We start from the raw sequence: 25,064 nt of genomic DNA on the forward strand, positions 1-25,064 counted from the left end.
GATAATGCTCATCTGGCTTAATTATTGTCACTTAGCTACATCTCCTCTCTCCTCAACGCAAACTAATTCTTGTAACTTTAAACATCTTAAACTGAATTTATAAGTTCCAATTTTTTACTACATCTTTTACTGCAAGGGTATGAATTCAATGTTCTGTTGTTTTATTTTGTTTTTCTTCTGGTATTAAACTCAAAAGTGGCCTTATCATGTACAAAGAATTTATACTCAGAAACCTCTCTAATTTAAAAATGGAGGAGATGTAGACATGAAAATTTGACAAATATTTCCCCCATGTCTCCAAACAATCCATTAGAAATAGAGCAAGTTTATAAAATAAGTGATAATCTTTTAAAATGCAAGTTATTTTAGAAGGCGTTTAATATTGTCTGTCTTTCAAGCAATTTAACAAAAACAAAAATTAAAATAGTAACTTTTGATCTTTACAATGGAGAGTTATAAAGCTTTTTTTAATTAAAGAAAACAAGGTTTTTAAGTGATTATGTTATAGAACAACACTATACTCTTGATGGCTTTTTATATGCCACCTTTGTTCCTAAACAAAGAATATAAAACATAATATAAACAGAAATAAAACAATATAAAGTGTTAGCATAATAAGAGGATTATCAAATGTTCATTTCACAAAGAGGATGATCCCTTTACCTAATTAAAAGGAGGAAGAAACTAAACTGGGTGTGATTCTTTTGTGATCTGAGCCTGGGAGCACGACCTTGGGGAAACAACTAATCTTTTCTGCCAGTTTCTCAAAGTGTGCTCAGGTAAGTCTAGTTATTGGTTGCTATCAAAGTGAAGCTCAAATCCATTCTCAATACTGATTGCCTTTCAAAATAGGGCACTCTGATGTGATTATCAGCCACAATAATAAGCATAATAATAAGAAACAAGCGTAAACCTTTGCAATGGATTCCTTTATTGGCAGAGTTAGAAAACACGCACTCCTCCCTTTCATGACTGAATACACCCACCTTTTCCTTTTCCGTCCTTGAGGCTCATGTTTCCATATTTTAAAAAGCCCCCACTGGCTGCTATGCAGAGAGTGGGAGAGCACATGTTGGTACGTGTGCCCTGATCTCCATCGGAAATTGCTGATCCGGAGTGTGGTTTGGGGCCCAGGAGGGTGGAGAAGGAGACGCTCATTCAACTTGGAAGGAGACAGAGGAAAGAGAGAGAAGCAGGAGCAGGGGGAATGGAGAGCAAGATGAAGAGGTTTGGGAAAATACCATAGGTAAGAGATGGGGCCATAGGAGGAAAGGGTGAGGAGAGAGCACTGCATTGCGAGGGAAATAGAAAGGATGATTCAGGGATAGAGAAATAGGCTGACTGGAAAGAGAAAAACTAGAAATTATTAAAACTGAATAAAAATCAATTTATCCCAAAGTATGTGCAGTGTTTTTGTGAGGCAGTGAGGCCGAAAGAGGAAAAGACCCTTTATTTTCCTAGGAAGAGAACACAGACAGGAGGTGGGAGAGGAATGGTGACATTTTCCAAATGAAGAGAAAGCTATGGCCTCTCAAACTGCCCCCACCCCACGCTGGGTGAACTGTTGGCACTGCTCCTTGAGTTTTTCACCAAGGGGGCCGCTCCATCCAGAGGGGAGGATTTAGGAGAGAAGCCTGGGGAACGGCTGAGAGCTAGAAGGTAGGACCTCAGAGTTGGGGTTCACACCACAGCCTGGGGTGCAGCATAGGTTGGAGGTCAGCAGAGACTGGAAGAGTCTTTCAGGGAGGGTGAGGGGTGCCTGGTGCTGGGGAGGGGATTTTCTTTGGAGAAAGCCACTACAGGGCTTTGGCCCAGGAGGGGCCTAAAGGGATTTGGCTGTGGCAGGCCCAGGGCTGCAGAATCAGGACTTCCCAGCTTCCTGCCCTGGCCTCCACAAAGGTGAGGCAGAGACATTTAAACGTGGATCAGCTCCTTCAAACCCACATCCCTCGCAGGGTTGCTCCACCCCTATTTGGAGACCTCACAGATAATCCCCTCCCCAGGAAAAATGAAAATAGCCCTAAGTCCTGACACCTGTGCAACACCCCTCCTCCTCCCACCAGGAATAAAAAAAAGCCAGGACCCTGCCCCTTCCTTTCCTTCCCTCATACAGGCCAAGTGGGGGCAGGGCCAGCCCTTAGTTAGGAGCAGAGGGAGGGTGCTGCCTCCAACTCTGGATATTGCTGGTTGGAGGCCTTGGGTAAACCAATCCACTTGACCTTCAGTTTCCTCACTGCAGAGAAGGTATAAAGATAGGCTTAGCCTATAAGGTTTGGAAAGGATGTAGTACTGCATGGGGTTTAATAGACACTCAGCAAATGGTAGCAAGATGCAGTGAGTTAAAAATATCCTGGAAGGAGAGAGGTGTTTTTGACAAATTCATTCACTCATTCAGTGCACAAATGTTTTATTGAGCGTCTACTATGTACTGTGGGTACATCAGTGAACAAAACAGACATGGGTGGCGAGGACAGAGCAAACAAAACGTGACAAGTTATATACTATATTCGAAGGATTACAGTGCTAAGAATAAAAAAAAAAAAAAGCCAACAAGGGCAGGGGGTGCTCAATTTTAAATTGTCTTGGGAGTGTGAAAGAGGTCAAGTGTTTCCTGTAGTCACAAAGTGTGGGGTCACACACACTGCTGCCTCCTGACTGCTCCTCCCAGATGTGGAGGTCTCTCCAGAGCATTCTAACAATGGGGGCGGGAGTAGGAGTCAAGCGTCTATGTTGGATTTGTTCCCTATATCCTCAGATTCCCTACAAATTCCCCAGCCCCCTTTTAACCCCCTTTCCCCAGGTTTACAGGAAGGTGTGTGTGTGAGAAAGAGAGACAGACAGACATAAAAACAAACAAACAAACAAACAAAAACACTGAGAATCGACCCTTCTTGGAAAAAACGTTGGTAAATGAAAATTGAACTTACAATAAATAAAAATAACAATGGCAACAAATTCCTGACCTCGATAATTAGGTACACAATCATTTTAGTTAATACACAACATCAATATCCCCCCGAGCCCCAGAGACCAAAAGCCCCGGGGCATCGGCAGCCGCGGAGGGCGGAGCGCGAACGCCCTTCACTCCAGTTCCCGGGAGCGCAGCGACCCCCGGCTCCAGCCCGCGCGCACCTCGCGCCTACTCGGGGGCCGACCGCAGGGCCTGCGCGGGGCGGGGCCTGCATGGGGGCGGGGCCCGGGTGGCCCTCCCGCGCCCGGGTCTGGGGCGGGAGGGCAGAGCCGGCCGGGCGCTAGTTAAAGAGGCGCGTGGAGGCGGGCGCGCTGTAGATTGCTCGTGGCGCGCAGAAGGACGGTCCACGTGTCTTCTCAGAGTTTTGCTCGCTCCTTCCCGACCTCGCTGTCCGGGCCATCCCCTTGGCCCTCTGCGTGTCTGCCCAGTCCCGGCCTGCGCGGTTCCCCGCGCTCAGTGGGCCAACTTGGCGGAGCAACTTTGTCCGGGGAGCCGCGCTGGGGCGACGCGGTTCTGCGCATGCGGAGCTCCAAATTCAAACAGCTGTTTCCAGAGGCCGAGAGGGCGAGAGGGCGGGCAGGCTGCGGCGGGGGGCTAGGGGAGGCTTTCTGCCGGCGGCGGCCGCCCGGGAGCCATGGTGGACCGGGGACCTCTGCTCACCTCGGCCATCATCTTCTACCTGTCCATCGGGGCGGCGATCTTCGAGGTGCTCGAGGAGCCGCACTGGAAGGAGGCCAAGAAAAACTACTACACAGAGAAGCTACAGCTGCTTAAGGAATACCCGTGCCTTGGTCAGGAGGGCCTGGACAGGATCCTGCAGGTGAGCCGCCGCCTTTACTCCCATATACACTTGAAGCTGGTTGAAGCTTTAGGACACCCGTGGGGAGTCTTCGGGGTGACGGGGAAAGGATGTCCCCCCACGGGTCGGTTCCGGGCACACGGGGGTCACCTACGCGCGAGACTCATTGGAGCCCAGTTTGCCAGGGGAAAGCTTGGGGTTGATCCCGAGTGAACCCGGTCGGGTCCCCCGCAGCGGCGCGGTATGGGTGTGCGGGTATCGCCCTCCTTAGAGGGAGGTTGTGGGGCGGATAAAGGCGTTTATCTTTCTTTGGAGACGCTCCGGATTCCGGGAGCCGAGCCGCGCTCGGGTGCCACCTACTCGAGGTTCCACCTCCCCGCTCCGGGGCCATTGCCGCGCCGGCCTGACTTTTCTTCCGGAACATGAACCCGGTTGAGCTGCGGGAGGGTCCCCCAGCCCGATCGTGGGCTAGCCTCTCTCTCCCCCGCCCGCGCAAGACCTGTCGGGCCCACGGGTTAAGGGTTGGTGGCTGGAATGCTGAGGACTTGTTCAGGCTTCCGGGGAAGCTTATCTCGCGGAGACATCCTCCGCGGGCTTGGAGTTAAACTTCGTGAAAGTAGCTGGTTAAATAAACGGACAGAACGTCGGTAGCTCCTTTTCAGGGCGGAAGGAGAAAAAGGTGTGCGGCGTGGGAAGTGGTGGGGGGGAAGTTTCTCGTCCTTGTTGTTATTGGGAGCGTCTTATCTTATCTGGTTGCCCACACCTTATGGGTGGTATTGACCTCACTCAGATAAACTGTGGGCTGACTGTTCTGGCTGGAGCCTTGTGCCAGAACCCACCCTGCAACCCCTTCTCTTCCAGCTTCTGGAGGAGTTTTGGCCTTAACCATCCACCTTTCCTTCTCTGCCTGCACTAATGGCTTCCCCAGTGAAACGACCAGGACCTGGGTGAGAGCTGATGAGGGCTCTAGGTTGCAGGGTAGAATGGCAGAAGAGTGTCTAGGGTGTTACATTCACTTGTGGTGAAAGATGTCAGTAAGGAACTCTGAGGAGGAACAGCATTTCATCTACAGCAGCCCCCCAGTACTTTATGCCTAGTCTAGTTGTAGCATTTTCCAGTCTCAGTTTCCCCATATGTAGAATGGGAACTAACCCATGCTCATCCCTCTTTCCGGTGCTAGACTGTTGTGAGGTTGAAAGCATTTGGAAAACATGAAGATGTCTTGCTAGTAATGCTTCCTTTTGGTTGTTCCCCATGTCAATGGAAGTTCACACAGTTGAGCATATAGGTGCCTACTGGTAGCAGGCCATGTAGAGACTTGCCCTCCAGGGAACTTGGTGGATGGAGAGGCTTGGACCAGCAGGGTGCTGGATTTTAGTGGGAGAGGGTCTCCTATCCTTTATCAGTTTCCGGGATGGGGATGAGCAAGAGGATGTTTCAAAAGGCAGTTGGTTGGTTTTGCTCCTAATATAGTAGGAGCGCTGGAAAGATTTGGGTTGCTTCTGATCCATGTCTGTTGTGTGTGCATGTGCGTGTGTGTTGGGGGAAGGGGGTCACTTTATAATTTCCCTTGAGGAAACAATCCCTCTGGAGAACCAGTTTTTGTTAGTTTGCTCCAAGGCTTTGTTTAGAGGGAAAAGAGGGCAGGCGGGTATGATAAAGCCTTGAGCTGCCCTCTAAGTGTTTCCCTCTTCTCTGCTCCTCCACTGTTGCTGGGGAAGGAAGGAAAGAATTCAAGGCTAAATGTGGGAAAATAAACTTCAAAACACGAGGAGAAGGGAAAAGGAGGGGGGTCGAGGGGTTAGGCAACCGGGTGCAGCTGGTGGAGGTGGCTTTGGAGACCAGACAGCTTCCTTAAGGTTTCTGAACAAACACAATGCCTCTTATTTTGAGGTTCTGTTAAGTCTGTAAACAGTTATCCCTCCAAAAGTGAGCAAGTAACTTGTGGAGAACTTGGATTTGGAAGAGGACAATTCCAACCCCATCCCTGGCCAGCAAACTCTCAAACCAACCCCAACTGGGCATGTCTCCTTCCATCACAGGAAAAACCCAAGAAATGAAAACTGACCCATGGAAGCGTTTAGCCAGTATCCATTTTCACTTGTAGAAATCTTTGCTTTCTCATCTGTGACTTGGGGCATTGCTTCAAGCCTTAGGAGATCGGTTTAAGGAAAAATGAAAACTCAGAAATCTTCCCATCTGGCTGCTTGGGCATTTTCCACCAGGGATTCTGTGTTTTGGTTGGTTCTGAATCACATTGTAATCGTTAAGCAGTCCCTAGCTAGAAATTCCTGGGTTGGAGTTGGGAAGGGCCCTTGGAATTGGGGATGGGGTGGGGGGTTGGCAGGGACAGTGGGGTACAGTCTGGGTTGGAGTTTTTCTTAAACTGGAAACTGTGTGCATTTTCAAATGGGTGAGAAAGGGAGTTGCACTTTTCTTTAGAAATACTCCTAGAGCTGTCAAGTGCTTCCTCCCCTGCTCACACTGTGGTTGGATGAAGTTTAAGCAAGTGGGGCCTGACTTGCAAGTTCTCATTGCCCACTAGCCTCAGACCATGTGGTTAACCTCTTTTCTTTCTTCAGAACCATCTTGCAGACTTGCTCTCAAGAGGTTGCTCTGTCATTTTGGGTGAAACTTCCCCCAGCCTCTTCCTATCTTGGAGAAGCTCCCACAATGGAAGTTAGCATTTACAGAGTACCATCTGTGTGTTGGGCATTGTGGATGGTGTTATCCACATTTTTGGACAGAGGGCATAGGCTAGTTTTGCATCTGGTTTAGCCATTTACCCATTGAGTCATTTAACCTACTTCTGCCTCCCTTTTCTCATCTGCAGAATGAGGATTTGGTGAGACTCAAAGTAGATAACATTAGGCAAGACATGTATAGACATCTTATGAAAGCAATTAGATCTCCCTCTGTTGGTGGTGTCTACCAAGTACGCTTATGGAGCAAGAAAACTCGCTGTGCTTTACCAGCAGTACTCCTTGCAGCAACCTTATATTTCTAGGTAAAGAAACAGAAGCACAGGGAAGTTAAAGTGACACAGCAGGAGGCAAAGCCTGGGTTGTGAACCAGGCAGTCAGGGTCTAGAGCTCGCACCCTCATATGCCCCTGCCCTCCCTCTTGGGCATGTGAAGCTGCTGAATTGTGCTCTGTAAGTGAGCTTAGTAAATTGGTTTGGGCTGGACCCTGGTCTGCTGGGAAATTTTATTTTCTGTTTCCCCTAGAACAGACATTGGCACACAGGCTTCTCCGGTGTTGTTGCTTGACTGACCCTGCACCTCCTCCACCCACCAGTGAAGTAATGCGCCATCTATCCCACTCTACTTCTCCTTTAGAAGCACAGAAAAAGCAGAGGGCTGGGTTGAAGGGTTCCTCTTCTCTCGACCTTCTGCCTCTGGTGTGCAGGAATAATCAGGAAAAATGTGAGGGCGCATCATGGACCAGGCACTTGGAATAAGAACTTCCATACACTCTCATTTTCATTAATCTTGACCACCCCCTTGAAATCAGTGTTGGTCCCTTTTTACAGATGAGGAAAATGAGGCTTGAAAAGGGTGTAACTTGCGGAGGATCATATAATGTAGGGTCAATTTTCAAATCCAAGTGTGCCATATTCCAAAGCCCATGCAGATTAGGTGACAAGCACCTTTTAAGCACCTGCTGTATGCCAGGTACTGGGCAAGGCCCCGGGAGTGCAAAGATGAATTAGACAGGACTGGGTTCAGGCTGAATGAATGAACCCATGGGAACAGGACAGTACAGTGGGTTAGGGCCTCAGCTGGGGCCTTAGGCCCTAATGAGGGGCCCCAGCTCCTGCCTGAGGGGTCAGGAAGGGCCCTCAGGAGAAGATGACCTCAAGCCAGAATGGGGTTATAGAATGAGGAGGATTTGGCAGGGAAAAGAGGAGGAAAGAGGGTCCTGGCAGAGGGTGCCTTGTTGCCCTTTCTCCTAGCCTGGGGAGGGAGACTGGGCTTCTTTTTATGGATCCTGAGATTCCCACCCCCATCCTTGGTCAATTCTTCTACTCTGGCACCCCAAACCTAACTGGGTTTTTGTAGACTGTTCACATATCTGACCCTTTCTCAGGGTCAATCCCACTGGCCTCTTTCCCTCCAAAGTTCCGAACTGCATTATCACATTCCAAGGTTGTCTGTGCGTACCACACCCTTCTCCTTTCATTTTCTGAACCCTTCATACTGCCATGTGCATATTCCTGTCCACAGTAGTAAAGCTAATTCGAATTATTTTGAAGTTCTGACATCTGTTATTAACACCAGTCCTCCTCCAAATTTGGAAAAATAAAAGCATGTGATAAAATTACATCTGACCAAAATGATTAGAACGGGGGTGGGGGTATGTGGGAGGCGAGCATTAATTGAATTTTCTGGAGAACTGAGGGTTAACATGAAAACCTCTTTTGTTTTAAGCCTTGTTGGAAATTGTAAAATGCACTGGTCCACTTTACTGCCTTTGTAAGTAAAGGGAAACACAGTAGATCTTTTGATCACAGAGGATCATGGACGCCTCCGAGTCATTAGTTCAAACTCGAATTCCCTCCATCTAGGACTGCAGAAATGGAAAAAGAAGTAGGGTTTTTGAAAGGAAATGGAAGAAAGAGGTCCCTTTCTAATGGCTCATTTTCTTATTTATGTTCTGCTCAAAGTTGAGGATAGCCCCTCTTCCACCAAAGGAAAAAAACCTTCAAATCGATAAATCCACCTTAGTTAACTGCTCTGGTTAGAGCTTTAACAGCTAAAGTGAATTTTTATTAAATCGCTTTGTGATTTACTAGAGCCCTTAGGATGATTGCAGAAGGCACAGTAATAGAGAAGCGAATTACGAAGGGCAGAAATTAGCAAGTGTTGAAAGGTTCCAGGGAAAAGGGTGCGAGGGAGGTGATGACGGCTGCTCCCAAGCATTTTCCTGGGTTTTTGCCCTATTTATAGTTTGGCGTTTAAAAGAAACACAATCCTCTGGTTTTGGATGCTGTGCTTGGCGGGCCGTGACCTCAGGCCGACGGCTTTCATCTTGAACGTGGCTGTTTGCTGTCTGATTGGGTTCAGCCTCTGAACTCTGTGTGTGGTGGTGGTGGTTGGAGAGGGGGTAGGTAGTGGGGGCAGGGAAGTGCAAGGTTTTGGGGAGCAGAAGAACCAGGCTCCTGAGAAGGAACCTCAGGAGAGTCTTGGTACAAATAGGGCTGCTGTATCTGAGTGGTGCCAGAAGACCCAGTTGCCCAAAACAGGGATGACACAAAGAGGAGAGGTGAGGTAGGTGATTATATAGGAAAGCACATGACAGAGATTCATCTCTCTGAAGTTCCTTTTGGGGGGTGGAGAAGGTAGAGGGAATCTCATTGGAGATTTCAATAAAGAGTCCCCCTGGACACTTGGAATAAGGGAGAGGAACCCTGATCTGTCTTCCCCAGGGATATGGAAGTGGCTTAGCACGGATAGAGGACACGTTGCCTCAGCAGGCAGCTTTCACCAATAGCCACTTGCCTCATCAACTGCAGGGCTCTTGCAATGACCAAGTGCATCACCAACGAGCAGTATGTGTGATGGGTACAGGGGTGGCCGACTCTGAAGACAGACTGCTTGTTACCGGCTAGTACTACTATTGGCCTCATTTCTTAAGTGGTGGCTGCTGCTGCCACTCGTACTTCCACTAGATACCCCTACCATGCGAGTGGGCCTCTAAATTGTATTGTAGAGAATTTGGGGGCCTTCCTAGAACAGAAAGAATGGCAACCGAATTTTTCTAAAAGAGCTAAAAAAAGAAGAGGCGGTGGCAGATCTCTCTTGCCCACAACCACCAGGGAGGTGTAAAACTACACGATGGTCCTGCTGGAGTGCGGCCACCGGACGGGGAGGGAAGGGTCGGAAGATGAAGTCCTGCTGGGTCTAGCCAAGGAATTTGAACTCGATCAAATTTTTGCAGTTTTCAAGGAGGGGAGTGAACAGCATTTCAGAAAGTTCCCTCTTGCTTCACAGCTGTTTGCAACTTAAAAGAAATGGAATATTCTACTCTAAATTAACAGCATTTTTGTGGGTTCATCCCTTTACCCCATGAGCGTTCTGATCAGGACGTCTCCTTTCTCCTTTCCCTGATGTGGTGGAGTGTGGGTTTTTCCACCAAAGCCCTGAGAGCCCAGAGGCCCCCAGGTGGTCCCCTACCATCCCTCACAGCCGGCTTTCAGTTAGGGTATCTCTTCCCACTTTGAACCTTGTCTGGATTGCTGGCCCTGTCAAAGACAGATACCACTCTGCCCTGGTTTGATGCCTTCCCAGATTCTGCCTTAGTTTCTCCTTTATGTGAAAGTGGGGGTAGTGTGCTCCAGCCCTGCACAGGTGGCCTTTTGATGAAGAGTTACCCAGTTCCCCCAAAGCTGGGATGAATTGGGGGTAGGGCATGGAAGGGCTGTCCCTGTGATGAAGCCTCAGAAATCACTTGAGCCTTCGGGAACTCGGTCTAGCTGGGGAGAGAAAACAGGACTGCGGTGACGAAATGAGGGGAAATATGGCCCTCCGTGCTGAGTGATGGGTTGCAGATGGTGGAGGCTGGAGGGATGGACAAAGGTCAGAGGTCCTTGAAGGATTCAGTTGCCTTTTCCTGAGGCCTAGAGAACCCCTTGGCCTGTGGGGGATCAGGCTTAGAACACAACATAGTCCCTGTCCTCAGGCAGTCCCTAATCTAGCCAGGAGAAAGATAAGGAGCTCTCACCAGAGCGGCATTGGTAAGTGTACTTGGAGAGAGATGAAGTTTTGCTCCTGGGTTTAAAGAAGGGAAACTTGAGGCTGGTCTTGAAGGATGAGTGGTGGGGGTAGCAGCCTGTGAGCATTCAGTTGAGTGCTGTTCTGTGCCAGGCACCAAGCTGGTGCTTTACCTGTATTTCATTGAGCCTGTCCTGCGGGTTAGGTGTTGTTATTTCTATTTTACAGGAAACTGGAGGGCAGGCGACTTACCCCAGGTCCATGTAGCTAGGTAGAGGCTGATATTTGACTTCCCTTGCTGACTTCAGAGCCTTTGGTCCTGTCCATGAGCGGAGGTTGGAGTGACAGAGGGGGTGTGAGAAGAATTGGGGAGAGGGAGGGTGATACCAGCTAACAGCTATTGATCACATCACATCAGCATCCCTAAAGTAGATAGTTACCAGACTCACTTCACAGTGGAAGAAATGGCATGAAAATAGACCAGAGAGGTTAAGTAACTTGCTTGAGGCCACACAGCCAGGAAGTAGAAGTGTGGGGATTTGAACCCAGAGCTCACACTCTGAACCATTCCTCTGTGTGGTAGCTGCATTCAAGGTGGGAAAAACAGGGTGCAGAGGCATGGAGAATGGAAATTGCAGGGTATATTTGGTTGTCGTCAGAGGTTTAGGGTACATGGGGTGGCTTTCAGGATGCTTAGCTGTGTGACTTTGAACAAGTCCGTTTCCTCATCTATGAAATGGGATGGTGACAGTAAACTGTCTCCCTCGTGCTCACAGAATCCATGTAAACACTAGGCAGAGTGCCTGACACATAACAGGTGCCTTGCTACATGTTAGCTGCTGTTCGTGGACCCCATCTCTCTGTGGGTGCCCTGTTCCTGACACCCCCTCTAAGCCCCACCACCACACATTGGGCTTCTAATCTGGGGATGGGAACAAGAAAGGATGATAAAACCTTCCAAATCCCTGCCTATAAAATTTTCTCACATGATCTGCTTGCCTCCCTGCAGACCCAGTAGAGTCACCCATGGTTTTCCATTCCCCTCAAATTAATCCACAGCCCTCTCCCAAATGACTTAATGGTCAGCACCTGAAAATATGGAAGTTTTACTTTTTTATTTTTTTAATGGCGAAAAAATTAATGCATAGAATTAGTCATTTGGACTCAGTTTAGATGATCCCAATTTTATTGGCAGCATCCAAAGCATCATGCTTAGGAGCTGGATGGACATATGCCTTCTCTCCTTCAGGCTTGATCAGGGTGTTGGACTTGGCCATGTCAGTGTCCTCAAGCTTCTTCACGGCCCGTTTAATCCGGTGCTTGTTGGCCTTGACATGTCCACCATGAACACAAGTGTGTTGTTGGCTTGACTCAGTGGCATAGTGATCAAGCCTGTTTCTCCTGGGGGCACACTTCCAAGGATATTTGGCTGTCTTTGGAGATGTAGTGTCTTGGGCTGCCGGAAGGTGGGTGACATGCAGCTCTTTTTTGTGTGTGGCTGTGGACATCTTTCAGCACTGCCTTTGTGGCCTTCAGCACTTTTGCTTTGGCTTCAGCTTTGAGAGGGGTAGGAGCTTCCTTCTTTGCGTTCTGTGCCATCTTTGAAAAGCAGGTTTATTTTCTCCTTCCTTCCAGCTGGAACCTGCTCTCTACTCTAGGGGGAAAAGGGAAAGGCTTTCTCTGTTCATTCCTGGCTTATCCCACGCTTTGGTTAAACCTTTTCCCTTTTGGGAGGGTTCCTGGGTCCAGGTGACCTTGTGGGTGTCCTCCCTGGATGGTGGTCATGCAGGGTCTGGGGCCAGAGTTGGGCTCTCCTTGGGGACAGATACCCTCCACCTCCCCTCTCAGAGGGGCCCGTGGTGGTCAGATCTCTTTGATTGGCTTTGAAACATATGTTCTTTTTTCCTTTCCTTCATCTAAATATTTGGATTTCCTGCTGAAATATTTAGGCACGACTGTGCTTCTGCTGATGTCCTGTCCTGTCCCATGGCCTACTGCAGCCTGTATGTAGCTGCGTAGCTGGGCCCCTCATACGAGGGGACACTTGCTCCAAGTCTGGGAGAGAAGCAAGTGGGGTGTTTGAGGTCTGCTTTGCTCACTGGTGTAGGCTGGTGGCTGGTCCTGTGAGCTGCCAGGGGGCAAGTCAGCCAAAGCAGGTGGGGACAAGTATGCAGGGGAGCCCCTCCATTTGTGCAGATCAGTGCTTGGGGCTGGGGGTGAGAGACCTTCACCCAAACCACTGTGTCAGCAAAAAGCTGGCTGTAACCTGGGTTCTGGCTCTCACAGTACTGGTTTGTGTGTGTGACCCTGGCCAGATTTTACCTCTCTGGACTCCTTCCTTGTGAGTGAATTCAACCACTCATTCAAGAAGCTTGGAGAGCCTATTAATTTATGTCCAGACAGACACTGTGAGCCACATGTGGGCAGGGACCAGCTCTCCCCACCCCTGGCACTGTTATCACCAGGCCTAGCCCACAAGAGATGGGTTTTAGTCCACCACTGACTTGCTCAGAAAGTGTCTGTCGGGTTCCAGTGCCAGGCAGTGTGCTAGTGAGGGGGCAGGGGGCGTGTGGACCTTCGAGTTGGAAGTCCCAGGCAGGAGGGGCCAGCTGCCAAGCCTCTTGCAAGGTGGAAGCTGTTACTTGGGTGAATTAAGCCTGCCCCAGACTCTGGCCCATAGTCTTGGAGGCTCTGATTTGGGGGCGGGTGAGGGGTGGCAAGGGACGGTTTTGATAAACTGCCATTATCAAAATTTACTCTTCCCCCTTCAAGCCAAGTGACCCTGTGGCCTGGTGGTTAAGGACAGGCTTTCAAGTCACTCCTGGGTAAAATACCACCAGTTCCTGCCTTTACAGATCTTTTTGTCTGAAAATCGGACTAATTATACCAACCTCCTGGGGAGAGGGAAAACCACACCAGATAATGTGTGTAAAGCTCGGTGCAGCTTCCAGCTCCCAGTTAACCTCAAAGACCAGCTTGTCATTATCTTGTCCCCTTTGATGAGTGACTTTATGGAATAAATAGCTCTCTGTATCTGAGTCTGTTTATCTCCGGGAATCCCCTTCTCTGCCCCAGCCCACTCTCGTCCCCTGTTTCATAATCTTTTCCCAAACTCCTGTCCCCTGCAGTTGAGGCCCATTGGGCACAGAGGGTGTGTGGCAGGTCAGCACCGGCACTGGAGAGAGCCATGCTGTTGGGGAGCCATAGTTTCTACTTCCAAGGAACTCAAGACAGAACAAACATCCAGTTTCTCATTTAGGAGATACTTACTGAGCACCATACTTTGTGCCCAGGCCTGTCTGAGGACTGCTGCTAAGAGAAGGAGCCCCAGCCCCACCTCTGAGGGAATGTCTGCAGACCACGTACTGCGGAAACCAAGAGGGCAAGTGGACGTGCTGGGGGAGGGAAACACCACCCAACTCTGCCCCTTCCTTTTGGAAATGGTTGTTTAATCTCCAGAGCAGGAGGAAGGCCGGGCTGCTTGCAGGGGAGCAGGGCACGTCCCCAGCTGATGCCTCTTTTGGCCTGGCCAGACACCGCCTTGGGCTTTTTCCACCCTTGCCCTCCCCACCAGGGGAGGGAGCAGAGGTGTTGGGGGGAGGGAGCAGAGGTGTTTGCAGGAGGTTCCTGCAGCACCTGGGTGACATTACCCAGTCCTCTAAGACATTTGCAGATAATCAGGCTTTGTGCCCTTGCACACTCCCTGCCTTGCCCTCCCAAGGGCCTCTACAGACCTATTCATCCAAAGACGTGCCTTCCTGTACGTCTCTGAGTGTAACTCTGAGATCTAGCCATCCCATTTGCTAAATGAGAAAACTAAGGCCCGGTGCAGGGGAGTGAGTAAACTGGGCCAGGAACTTCCTCTAGAACCAAGTTCAGGCTAATTCAGTGCTGCTTTGTCGAGATCCAGGCAATGGGCCTTTCTTCACTGGGCCATTTCCAGTATTTTGGGGGTGTAGAGCACTTATTTTACTTACATGAAAGTTTGGCCTGCCTTTCCTGTTCTTGCAGTCTGCTAGTGAATTTTTCTGGGCTAAGAGGCAAACGCATTGAAATTGGCAAACTGGACGCTCAGAAAGGAGGATGTTTTTCGGAGTCATCCAGCACTTCAGGCAGAACAGATCTGATGCCTCCCTGCTCCCCAAGGAGTTTCCCCATCACAGGACTCTGCTCCCTGTGTGTCTGCATCCAAGGAGCTGCTGTTGGCTGGTCTCTCTGGAGCCTGTGTTGGAGGCTGGCAAGGGGTGGCTCATGGGGAGGGGGTATGCTCTGGGTACCTCTTCTGGCAGCAAATTATAAGATGGGAGACTGGAAGGAGCCTAGTGGTTATCTAGTTGGCTTCTCCTTATAGCCCTGGAGCTGAGGCCCAGACTGGAAGGTTATCTAACTTGTCCCAAGGCCACTCTGCTCCCTGTAGGTGGGGAAATGCAATAAAGGAGCAATTAAGAGTTAAATGGGACTATTAGGGAAGGCTTCTTGGGAACAGTGATAGCAGAGGAGGAGGGAGTTTGAAAGATTTTATTGCAACACCTCCTTGTGGTTGTCACACAGCAGTCAGAGCAGTTCTGATTCGGTCAGATCACATCCTGGACCCCCAGCTCAGAAAACCCTTGCACAGTTTCTCTTTTCCCTTGGAGTAAGAGCCAGGGTCCTCGGTGTTCCCAAGTGATTTGGACCCTGCTGCTGTGTGACCTGCCCTCTTCCTGGACATCTACCCTCGATCCCACTCAGCCTCCATGAGTGGGGCATTCTGCAGGTTGCAGAATGCCTCCAGGAAGGGCATTCGGCAACCCTCTACACTAGCAGCAACTACTCTCAACTTTTACAAAGAAGGAAAGGTTTATAACCCCTTGTAATTTACTTTGGGAAATGGTGGGAAGGGGAGGCATAAAAACAGCCAGAAAAAAACAAAAATAACAGCAGCTGAGACTTACTGAAAGCCTGCTGTGTGCCAGGCGTCGTGCTGACCCCTTTTACAAGAGGTACCTCTTAGTTTCCCAGCAATTCCAAGGGGTATGTACTGTGTGGAGCCCATTTTGCAGCTGAGGCAGAGAGAAGTTAAATAACTTGGGCCATGCAGATAGTAAGTGGTTTGAAGCCAGCCTTTTGAGCCCAGAGTCAAAGCTCTGCAGATTTGCCTTATATTTAGACCCTGTAGTGTCCTAAAGTAGCGCCAGTCTTAGGCGTCTTGCTGAGCCATAAGCACTCCGGTTGGGACTGCGTTTTCTTCTTGTCCTCTGAACAGCACCCAGTAGGTGCCCCTGCTGGGCACTGCTCTGTGCAGGCTGGTGGGTGCTGACACCAAACACCACTGTTTCCTAACCACATGGACCACATACGGGGTTGTTTGCCATTTTGAGTGTGGGAGGTTTGAAAGCAGGAAAACAACCTTGGTTATGTAATTGGGGGCCCCAGCCCCTTTCCCCCACCTCCCCATCCTTGACAGACCTAGCAGGCCCCTGATCCTGTTCACAGCCTCCTCCCCATTCCCCTCGGCAAGTTGGTGGTCTGGAGACCCAGAGACTGGGAACCCTCAAGAAAGAATAAAGGTTCAGTTGCCTCTGAGCTGTGGGGTTTCTGTCTGGGTTCTTCTGTTACCTGCTACCTTCCCTTAGATTAAATCTACACATGTGACAGGTCCCCCCACTTGGCTTCCCGGTCCTCTGGTCTCTGGACTCTGGTCTGTACCTTGGGAGGGAGGAGCTTTAGTCCTTCTTTCTCCTGGGGTATAAGTACAGCCCAGACAGTGCCTGCGTGGCTGGGGACAGAGAGAGATTATTTTGCAGCACGCGGAGGACCCTGGGGCAGGCCCTTTATGGAATTGAACATTTATCTTGGCTTGGATGTCCCTCATGTCTAATGCAAGGTTCGCGTTCCTCCCATGCCCCCAGGTGCAGGGTGGAGGTGGGCACCTGTTCCATCAGTCCTGTACTTTCCCCATCGCTCCTGTTCAAATAGAACTCTCGCCCCCCAGGTCGTGGAATGCATCCTGACAGTGTTAGCTTTGGAAAGGAGCCCTTCCCTTCTCAGCATCCCTGCCCCCCACCTGCTTCAAAGCAGCGGGTGGAAGGGCTGCTGCTCTCTGATGGGATAGCGCTGAGTGGACTAAGTGGGGCAGGCTCATGCACTAATGTCTTGTCAGCATCCCCTGGGGCAGCAGGAAAAGGGAGGGTGTCCTGATTATCAGCTTTTCAGTGCCCCACCTCCACCCTCTCCCAGGCTTCAGCCCTGGGATCTACTCGAATGAATGGCCCAGTTAGTTGGACTTGCCCCTGTGTGGGGGACTAGAAGACAGAGCTGGATTCTGGGCCTGGCTGTGCCCATGTGCTATGTGACCAAGCCAGGTCACTTCTCTCTGAGTCAAGGACTTGCCAATAAACACTTAGGGAGGGCCAGCCATATGCCCAGTGATGGTTTAAGGCTTGTAGAAATAAGAAATGTAGATATTATCCCTGCCATAGCAAACTGGGGGGAAAGGGAGTATCACCATGCAATGTATATTAAAGGTTTGAATGGGGGCTGAGCATTTTGTAGCTCCAAGGAAGAAAAAGTTGCTTTAGGCTAGGGCTGTCAAGGGAGGCTCCTCCAACCCCAGGACTGGGGGTGCCCTCCTCTGGCCCCCATCATTCTCTGAACTCCCCTCCACCCCCACCAGAGTACATTGACATCGATTTGTCTGCAAACCAACACCCCGCCCCTGCAGTTTCTTGAGGTCAAGGCTGTCAACTTGTGCCTATGGATCCCAAACCTAGCGCCATGTAATAGGGTAATTATTAATGAATGCCCTGAAACACAAAGCTGTATTTCCTCTCTCTCCTTCAGCCTTTCTCCCCACTGCTTCCAAAACCAGAGGCAGCACCATTATAGCCTTCCTTTGCCTTTTCAGTGAGCCCATCCAATCTGGAAAACACTCCCATCCCTAGCCCTCCCCAATGGGGGTCCTGCATGGCCAGATTCTCCCCCCAGCAAGTGCTCTAGAACTGTCCCCCCACCTCTGCCCTTCATCTTTGCAGTAACTTCCTGGCTGGAGACCCTCTGGATGAGTCGATAGGTTACCTGGCTGAGTGTGCGTCAGGCTCTCCCTAGGTGTGTGTCTGTGTAGTCCCAAACCCAGCGTGATTGGTCAGCTTTTGCTCCATTTGAGGTGGGATCATGATGTAGGAAGTGAATCATTTTTCACAGATTTCTGCCTTGTTGCTCATTGTCTCCAAATTCCTTCTAATTGCTTCTTCCAACCAACCTCAGCCCCTAAGCTCACCATTCTGCAGTGAAGCATCAACTATTTCCCAATCCTTTAGGGAAAAGCCTGTTCCTTAAGGTTCAGTCCGTGGCTCAAGTAAATCTGCCAACCAGATCAGCATATCTTCTCTTTGGAATGAGAACTGTGAACGTGTCCTCCCACCACAAATCTAGAAAGAATGAAAGAAGGGGGAAGGGTTTGACTGATGAAACTTGCAGGGGTTTTCCCAGTTACTTCTAGGGCCCACAGGAGGGTCCTGGGCCAGGGAAGGTAGAAGAGCCCAGGTTCGAGGTAGGAAAGTTGGGGGAGGCACAGTTTCCAGAGTGGGTATGGCATCTGACTGGAAGATCTGCTCTCGGCCTGGTTAGTTCATGTTTTTTTCAGTCTCAGTTTCCCATCTGTTTGGGCTTCTTACTCTGCTTTGTGCTGCTCTGTTGCTTAGACTTGCAAGGAAAGGTTGTTTGTGCCTGGTCCCATCTTTTGGGTTAAATTAGGTGGGGTGGGTTGCCCTGTGCATGGGTGGGGAGCTGGTACCCGACAGCTAGACTTTTGTCCTTCCAAAGAGGGGGTGGTATGGGGCCCCTGAGATGTATGACGGTGAAAGGAACCCCTCATTGTCCCATCTTACACTCTTCCTGAGATGTGGTCAGGAGCCTCATTTTACACATGGGGAGAGGGCAGAGGGCAGGCTGTGTCCTGGAAGTCCTCCGTAGGCCAGTTGTTTAGTCCTCAGTGGCCCAGACAAAAGCTCCTGCTTCAGCAGCCTTGGAAGCTAAGTAGACCTGTCTGGGTGGGCCTGTGAAGTTGCCACCCCAGCTATTACTCATAGTGGTTTTACAGGAAACCGAGATCCACAGGGGGACAGGATGGCAGCCCTGTGAGGAAGGGGTCTTGTTCCCCTGCCTGACCCTTTGGTGACTTGGAAAGCTGGTAGCATTTATATTCCCTTCTTTCAGCCTCCCCTGACCACACAGCATACTCCTATCCCCAGCACTAGAAATTTGTAAACTAGATCTTAATGGAGCTTCTCTAGCTTGCATGTGCACCGTGCTTCATGTTCTTCACTTTCATGTCCATCGAGCTTGTTGGTCCATAACCCTGAGAAGTCGTGGGGAGACAGCATTATTCCTACTCGATTTCCCAAATGAAGAAAGGGAGGTCATGACTTGCAGGGCCTAGGGAGTAGCTGAAGCTGGGCACATCTGTCAGTCAAATGCTCCTCCCCTCTACCAGGAAGGTTAAGGATGGCCAGGGCCCAGAAGGGTGGTAGGGGGTTAAACAAACTTGGAAAATGTTCTTGCTGAAAATCACAGCCCTTGTGAAGGAGAAGGAGAATGTGCGTCTGTAAGGCATGACCCTCATTTTTTTTCCTGCCTTTTGTGTTGAGCAGTGGGTCAGAGAGTGTCTCAGAGTCAAGATTCTCTGGTTGCGTGTGCAGGAGAGTTTCCATTTCCTGTTGCCTAGCCGGTCCCTGATCCGAGGCCCCAGCTTGGGGGTGGGGTAGGGTGGAAGGTGTTTCCCACACTCCCCCCACCACCATCCGCCTCACCTCAGCCCAGCCTTTCTGCGCTAGGAAAGTTTGGCTGTACTTTTCCATACCTTCTGCACAAAAGGGCTCTGTGTTTCTTAGTCCTGGTCATGTCCCGCTCTCCAGTCCACTGGGGATAGGAGGTGGGCAGAGGCAGCTGTACCTGGTCTGCTGTCTGCTTTCCTGACATGTATGGGGAGCAGCGACAGGGAAGGCGAGTGAGCATGGGGCACTGGCCTCTTATACCAAGTGCTAACCCCCCCACCTTCCCACACTGTTTGGGGATCCTCTTTATATTTTATCCCTGTGGTCTCCAAATGGGATGGGGGAGGGATCTTAGCCCCTGGTACAACCGGCATAATCCGAGCTTTGTGTCTGTGTCTGGGCAACTGGGGTGTATTTGTGGCGAATTGGTCTCGGCTGTTGACCCTAATAGTGATTCATTTTTCCTGTGGGATTTGAGTCTGAGATCTGGGGGCTCTCAAGCAGGAGGCTCTCCACCCCACAAAGAATACCATCCATCCCAAGATGGCCATGCTGGTTTGCCGGTAGTTTCATGTACAATTTATTCCAGAGAGGATGGAGGCCAGCTGTCGTCTGTCTCCAGCCGGAGACTGAACCAAAGGAAATGGGTTTGGACTGCAGCCGGAGGGATTTAGGTTAGAGTCAGACAATCAGCAAGGATCGCGTGGCAGGTGGTTGGCCCTTGGAGAACCCTGCCAGGGAGCTTTGAAAGGAATGGGGATGAGGCCATCCTCAGAGGCTGCACGTAGATGAGAAGACATTCCTGGACAAGTCCTTTCGGAGCTGGGTTTGGTAGGAAGGGGTAGTTTGTAAACAGGCAGTGTTGGTATCTCAGGGGAGCATAGAAACTCAGCTCTCCCACCCCAGCATTACATCTGTCTGGGGCTGGCCCCTCAGGGCCTTTTTTTTTTTTTTTTTTTTTTTAAGAGGCTTACAGTTTAACCCCTTTGTTGTCTTCTTTTTTTTTTAAATTCAGTTTTATTGAGATATATTCACATACCATACAGTCATCCATGGTGTACAGTCACTTGTTCACAATACTATTATATGGTTGTACATTCATCACCACAATCAATTTCTAAACATTTTCATTGCTTCAAAAAAAAAGATAAAAATAAGAATAAAAATAAAAGTATAAGAGAACATCCAAAACATTCCATTGTCCCAACCCACACTATTTTTTCATTTACTTTTTGTTCCCATTTTTCTACTCATCTGTCACACACACTGGGCAAAGGGAGGGTGAGCCACAAGATTTTCACAATCACATGGTCACACCATATAAGCTATATAATTATATGATCGTCTTCAAGAATCAAGGATACTGGGTTGCAGTTCAACAGTTTCAGATATTTCCTTCTAGCTATTCTAAATAAAAAGGGATATCTATATAATGCATAAGAATAACCTCCAGAATGACTTCTCGACTCTATGAAATCTCTCAGCCACCGAACTGGTCTTAAACAAATTATAATACCTGGGTGGGCTTAATAATCCCATATCATTGGAACCCCAGCCCTCAAGGATGGGTGATTCCTTTTTGTTGTGGTGGTGGCAATACATACAACATAAAATTTCCCATTTTAACCACTTTCAAGTTTACACTTCCAGATTACTTATTACCCTGACCCGCCAGCCACAGGTGAAGGAAGAGGGGAGAGGCAGACAGAGTTGGTGGGGAGGCCCTTTCTTGAGGTCCCTGAGTTGGGGGTGTTTGCAGGTGGCCGGGAGCATTCTGAAGGGCAAGAGGTGGGATGCAGGTGTCAGCACAGTCCTTCTCAAGGGCACAGGTATAACCTGGAGGGAAGGCTGTGGCTGGGGCAGTGGCAGGTTTCCTCCCACGGAGGCGGAAGTTTCTGGGTGTGGGTGGGGGATGCCTTGTCCTCAGAAACCCAGCAAGGGTCCAGGGCAGGCAGCTGAGTCCAGAACAGAGCTGGGAGCCACCAGGGCACAAAGGAGAGCTTTGTGGAACAGCGTTCCTCCTCACTGCTGAGGAGAGCAAGACAGCAGGGGCATGCTTCAGAAGATCTGTGGCCTCCATGTTGCCCTCCCTCCTTGGCCCCCATCCCTACCCAACTGCCTTCCTCCTTCCTCTGGAATTCTAATGGTTCTAAAGTCCACAGGGGAGCTGCCTCACCAGGGACTAGAACCTCTGGGGGCTTGGACCTTGCAGTTGGGTGGGGTGAGGAGGGTAAAAGGCCTTGGAGCATGGAGATAACAAAGTCTTCCATACAGGCAGTTTGCCAAGGATGCCTAACTTCTTCAGCGGAGGCAAAGTCCACATTAAACACAACACTGGCAACCACTGCCGTGTCCCGAGCCCCACCCCAATTTGGAAGTAAAAAGGGAAGACATTGGATTGCTGGGCTGCCCTGGAAGGAGTGGTTGGTGAAGGCAGGCATCTTGAAGACATTCATTCATTCATTCAGCAGATCTTAAAGAGTCACTTACTACTGCTGGGATCTGTTCTGGGCATTTGGGATTAAGGGTGAGTAAGGCCTCTGCCTTCTAGTCCAGAGAAATGAATAAGACAGAGGAACAGACATCTAATAGAAGGTCATGAAGGGAAGTGAGGAGCTGGGGTAGGGCAGGGTGTATATTGTTTTAGATAGCGTGGGCAGGCAAGGAGTCTTTCAGGAGGTGATGTTTGAGGAGAAGCTTGATTGAAGGGAGGGAGGGAGCCAGGTGGCCACCTGGGGGGAGTGTGTCCCTTATGCAGGGGCTATGCCAATTCCCAGCACAGGAGAGTGGAGGACAGCAGAGCCAGACGGACTGTCGCAAGCCCTGACTCTTCCTGAGGCAGGAGGGGTGTTGTTACCGACAGCTACCCCAGCTTTCCCCCATTTTGCAGCTTTGGAGGCCACGTGCAGCAGGCAAAAGTCCTCAAAATGGAGATGCCTTCCCAAGCCCCTTGTTCTGCACTTGAAGTGACAACATCCACTTTAATTTTTCTACCTGGTGCCCAGTGGTGGAGCATGCCCTGTGCAATCTGACTACAACCCAGTGAAGTTGTGGTGCCCCCATTTTCCAGAGAGGTTAACAGGACATTCCCTAGGTATCTCTACTCCAAAGCCAGGGCCTCTCCCCCTCTGCCTTCATGCTGTTCATGGAGGGTCTCAAACCTGGTACTTCTAATTTCTTTTGATCATATTTTGAAGAGTGTTGGGCATCCCAGCTTGGTTTGTCCAGACAGGTCCAGTGACCGCTGGACCACGCAGCCCCCTCCACCCCCTGGCGGGCTCAGGATGGGGCAGGGATGCTGGACTGATGATGAGCTAGATCTCCCTCAGGTCATCGACTGGGGATGGGGAGATGGAAGTCAGCAGTTCCTGTGACCTCCTTTGTGGCCTGCTTGGGGGCTGTTTTTAGAAACCTTGAGTGGCCAACTTCCCATGTTTGCTCCTTACCCCACCACAAGGCGGGTGCAAATCTAAGAGGCGTCTCCAGGGTTGGGGTGGAGGAGCATAATCTTACTCTTCTAATCCTAAATTAAACAGCCAAGATTAAATTGGTGGATGTGACTGCACAGGTCTTTTACAGCTCTTGAGACAACCGTGTCTGTCAACTTCCCTTCTGCCTCAGTTGGCATTTCTCTGTCCTGTCCCAGGATGGGCGCTGAATGGTCTGGTTGTTTGGTGGCAGGGGCCCTCGGCTGGGAGTCAGGGGGCTTCTGGCTGGTTCTACTCTGTGCTGTGTCATTGGCTTGCTGTAGGTCTTTGACCATGTCACTGGCCCTCTATGATTGGTTTTCATGTTTATAAAATGGGGATAGTCATGTCCATTCTGTCTGTCCTCCCTACAGGTTCTTGTGTCTTAAATGAGATTGTGGCCAGGGGAGTTGTGGGCAGGAGAGGTACTTGATGCATATGGGGTTATGGCAGGGAGGAGGAAACTGCTGACTTTCATTAACCTTGTTGTGGAGAAGGGGAAGTGGGGCCCAGAGAGCGGTTGGCTGACTTGCCTGAAAATGCCAGCAAGCCAGGAGCTGAGTCCTCAGCTCCCCAACCCACCCTCGAGGGCCCTTACTATCTACTGTGTCATACCCCCATGGGGGGAAGGGGAGGCTGCCCATCTTGTCCTGCATGTCCAGGGGCTCTTGCAGCAACAGCTTCCCTCCCTCAACTTCTTAGCCCACTAATTGGGAGACACTTGGCATCAGCCAGGGCAGAGATGTCAGATGTCCCCAGGATCTAGATTCTGTGAGTTGGGGAGGATCCAAGCCACGGATCCAGGCCCCAGCACCCAGCCAAGGAATAGATACCGTCCCAGGACCGTGGGTGGGCCACAGCCACCCCAGGGCAGGGCAGTGGTGCTGAGCTGGGGGGTTGTCTCTTGTCATTTAAGCCTCACTGGGAACCCACCTCCTCTGAGCCTTTCAGAAGATGAGGGGGGTAGTGGATTTTGAGAACACATTTCTAGAGAGTCATCTGGTGTGTGTGTTTGGGGGTGGCAGGGAGAAGCAGGGCTCTGTCCCACTCCCAGGGCCAGTTCCCAGGCAGTGACAGAACCCTTTGTGTGACCACATACATGGGGATTTCCAGTCTTAACGTGTCAGCTCTGCCGTCCAGGTGCCTGGGGAACTTGCTGATGTCCCATCCTGAGCTGACACCCCACCAGCCCCTCCCTGTTGGCTTTAGCAAACCCTGCAGCCCTCCCAGGTCAGCCAGTCCCCCGAAAGCTCTGCCCTGGGCTTGACTCGCACAGGAGGGGAGGCCCGGCTGCTGGGGGTTCCCATCCCAGCCTGAGAACAATGGAGGCAGGGTCACCTACCTGCCTTGTTTTCTTTGTCCCTACAGAGTGCCGAGAGGGCTCCCAGGCCTGTGAAAGTCGGAAGCCCAGAGGTTTCTGCTGAAAATGTGCTCATATCTGGCACAGGCTTGCCCTATAAGCGTGGGACCTAGCAGTGCCTCTGGGCTCTGAAAAGGCTGCTGAGAGATGGCCTAGGAGGGAGGGCGTGGAGGAAGCAGAGAAGGGAAACCCAAAGGTGGTTGAGAGGGCAAGCATGTACGAGGGGCTGCAGGCTGCTGACTCCAGGACATGGGGTTGGGAAGGAGCTGGGCCCAGCACGGAAAGGATGCAGAGGGTGGGGTAGGGATGGGGGCCTGTTCCCTAATAAGGGGGATGGTTTGGGTCTAGCTTTGCTGGATGATATTAGAATCACCTGGGGAGCTTTTAAGTATCCCAGGTCCCAGGCTACACCCCAGACCATTTCTTTCAAATCTCCCCAGAGGTAAGACCCAAATGATCTCAGTGTGCATTCAAGGTTAAGAAGCAGTATGGTGACCCCTAAAGTGTGCACTGAGGGTGGGAGGGATGTACCACTTTTCACCTTACCTAGTGGGGTTGATTGCCTGGGGTTCTGGGGTTTGGGGACTTGATTTATATTCAGGGTCATAATGGAAGAGCAGGATGCAAGATTTTGTTTTGCGCAAAGCCCTACCCGTGACGCCATGGGGTACGTGCTGGCCGGCTGCTTCCTCCCGGGGCTGGGCCAGGCTGTGGCGAGGGAGGGCAGCTGAAACTTTAGAGACCAGTGGGACACCTTCTCTCCAGCCTGTAGCAGCAGGAGTGGGCCTGGGACTGGGATACTTAAAAGCTGGTGTGACTTGTGGCCAGTGAGCCACAAGAGAATGAAGCAAAGCTGTATTATCTTGAAAGAAGGTGATGTGGAAAGGTGGGCAATAGACAGGAGCAGGGGCAGAGTGTGTGCTGAACCTAGCCCAGAGGTCATGATTCTGAGTGGAGGAAAGTGTGAATTTTAGGGAGGTGTTACCCACTCATGCAGGGAC

The 25,064-nt window shown here is 50.5% G+C and overlaps 1 protein-coding gene across 1 annotated transcript in view; it reads left to right on the top strand.

Moving 5' to 3' along the window:
- The first annotated feature begins 3,270 nt into the window (after nt 1–3,270).
- Nucleotides 3,271–25,064, top strand: part of KCNK5 (potassium two pore domain channel subfamily K member 5) — a 39,253-nt gene continuing 17,459 nt past the window's right edge. The window contains exon 1 of the mRNA XM_037842389.1: nt 3,271–3,791. Coding sequence (XP_037698317.1) covers nt 3,606–3,791 — 186 coding nt within the window. The 5' untranslated portion in view covers nt 3,271–3,605. The remainder of the gene's footprint in view (nt 3,792–25,064) is intronic.

The sequence above is a fragment of the Choloepus didactylus genome, chromosome 7 (genome assembly GCF_015220235.1).
Source record: "Choloepus didactylus isolate mChoDid1 chromosome 7, mChoDid1.pri, whole genome shotgun sequence".
Classification (NCBI taxonomy): domain Eukaryota; kingdom Metazoa; phylum Chordata; class Mammalia; order Pilosa; family Megalonychidae; genus Choloepus; species Choloepus didactylus.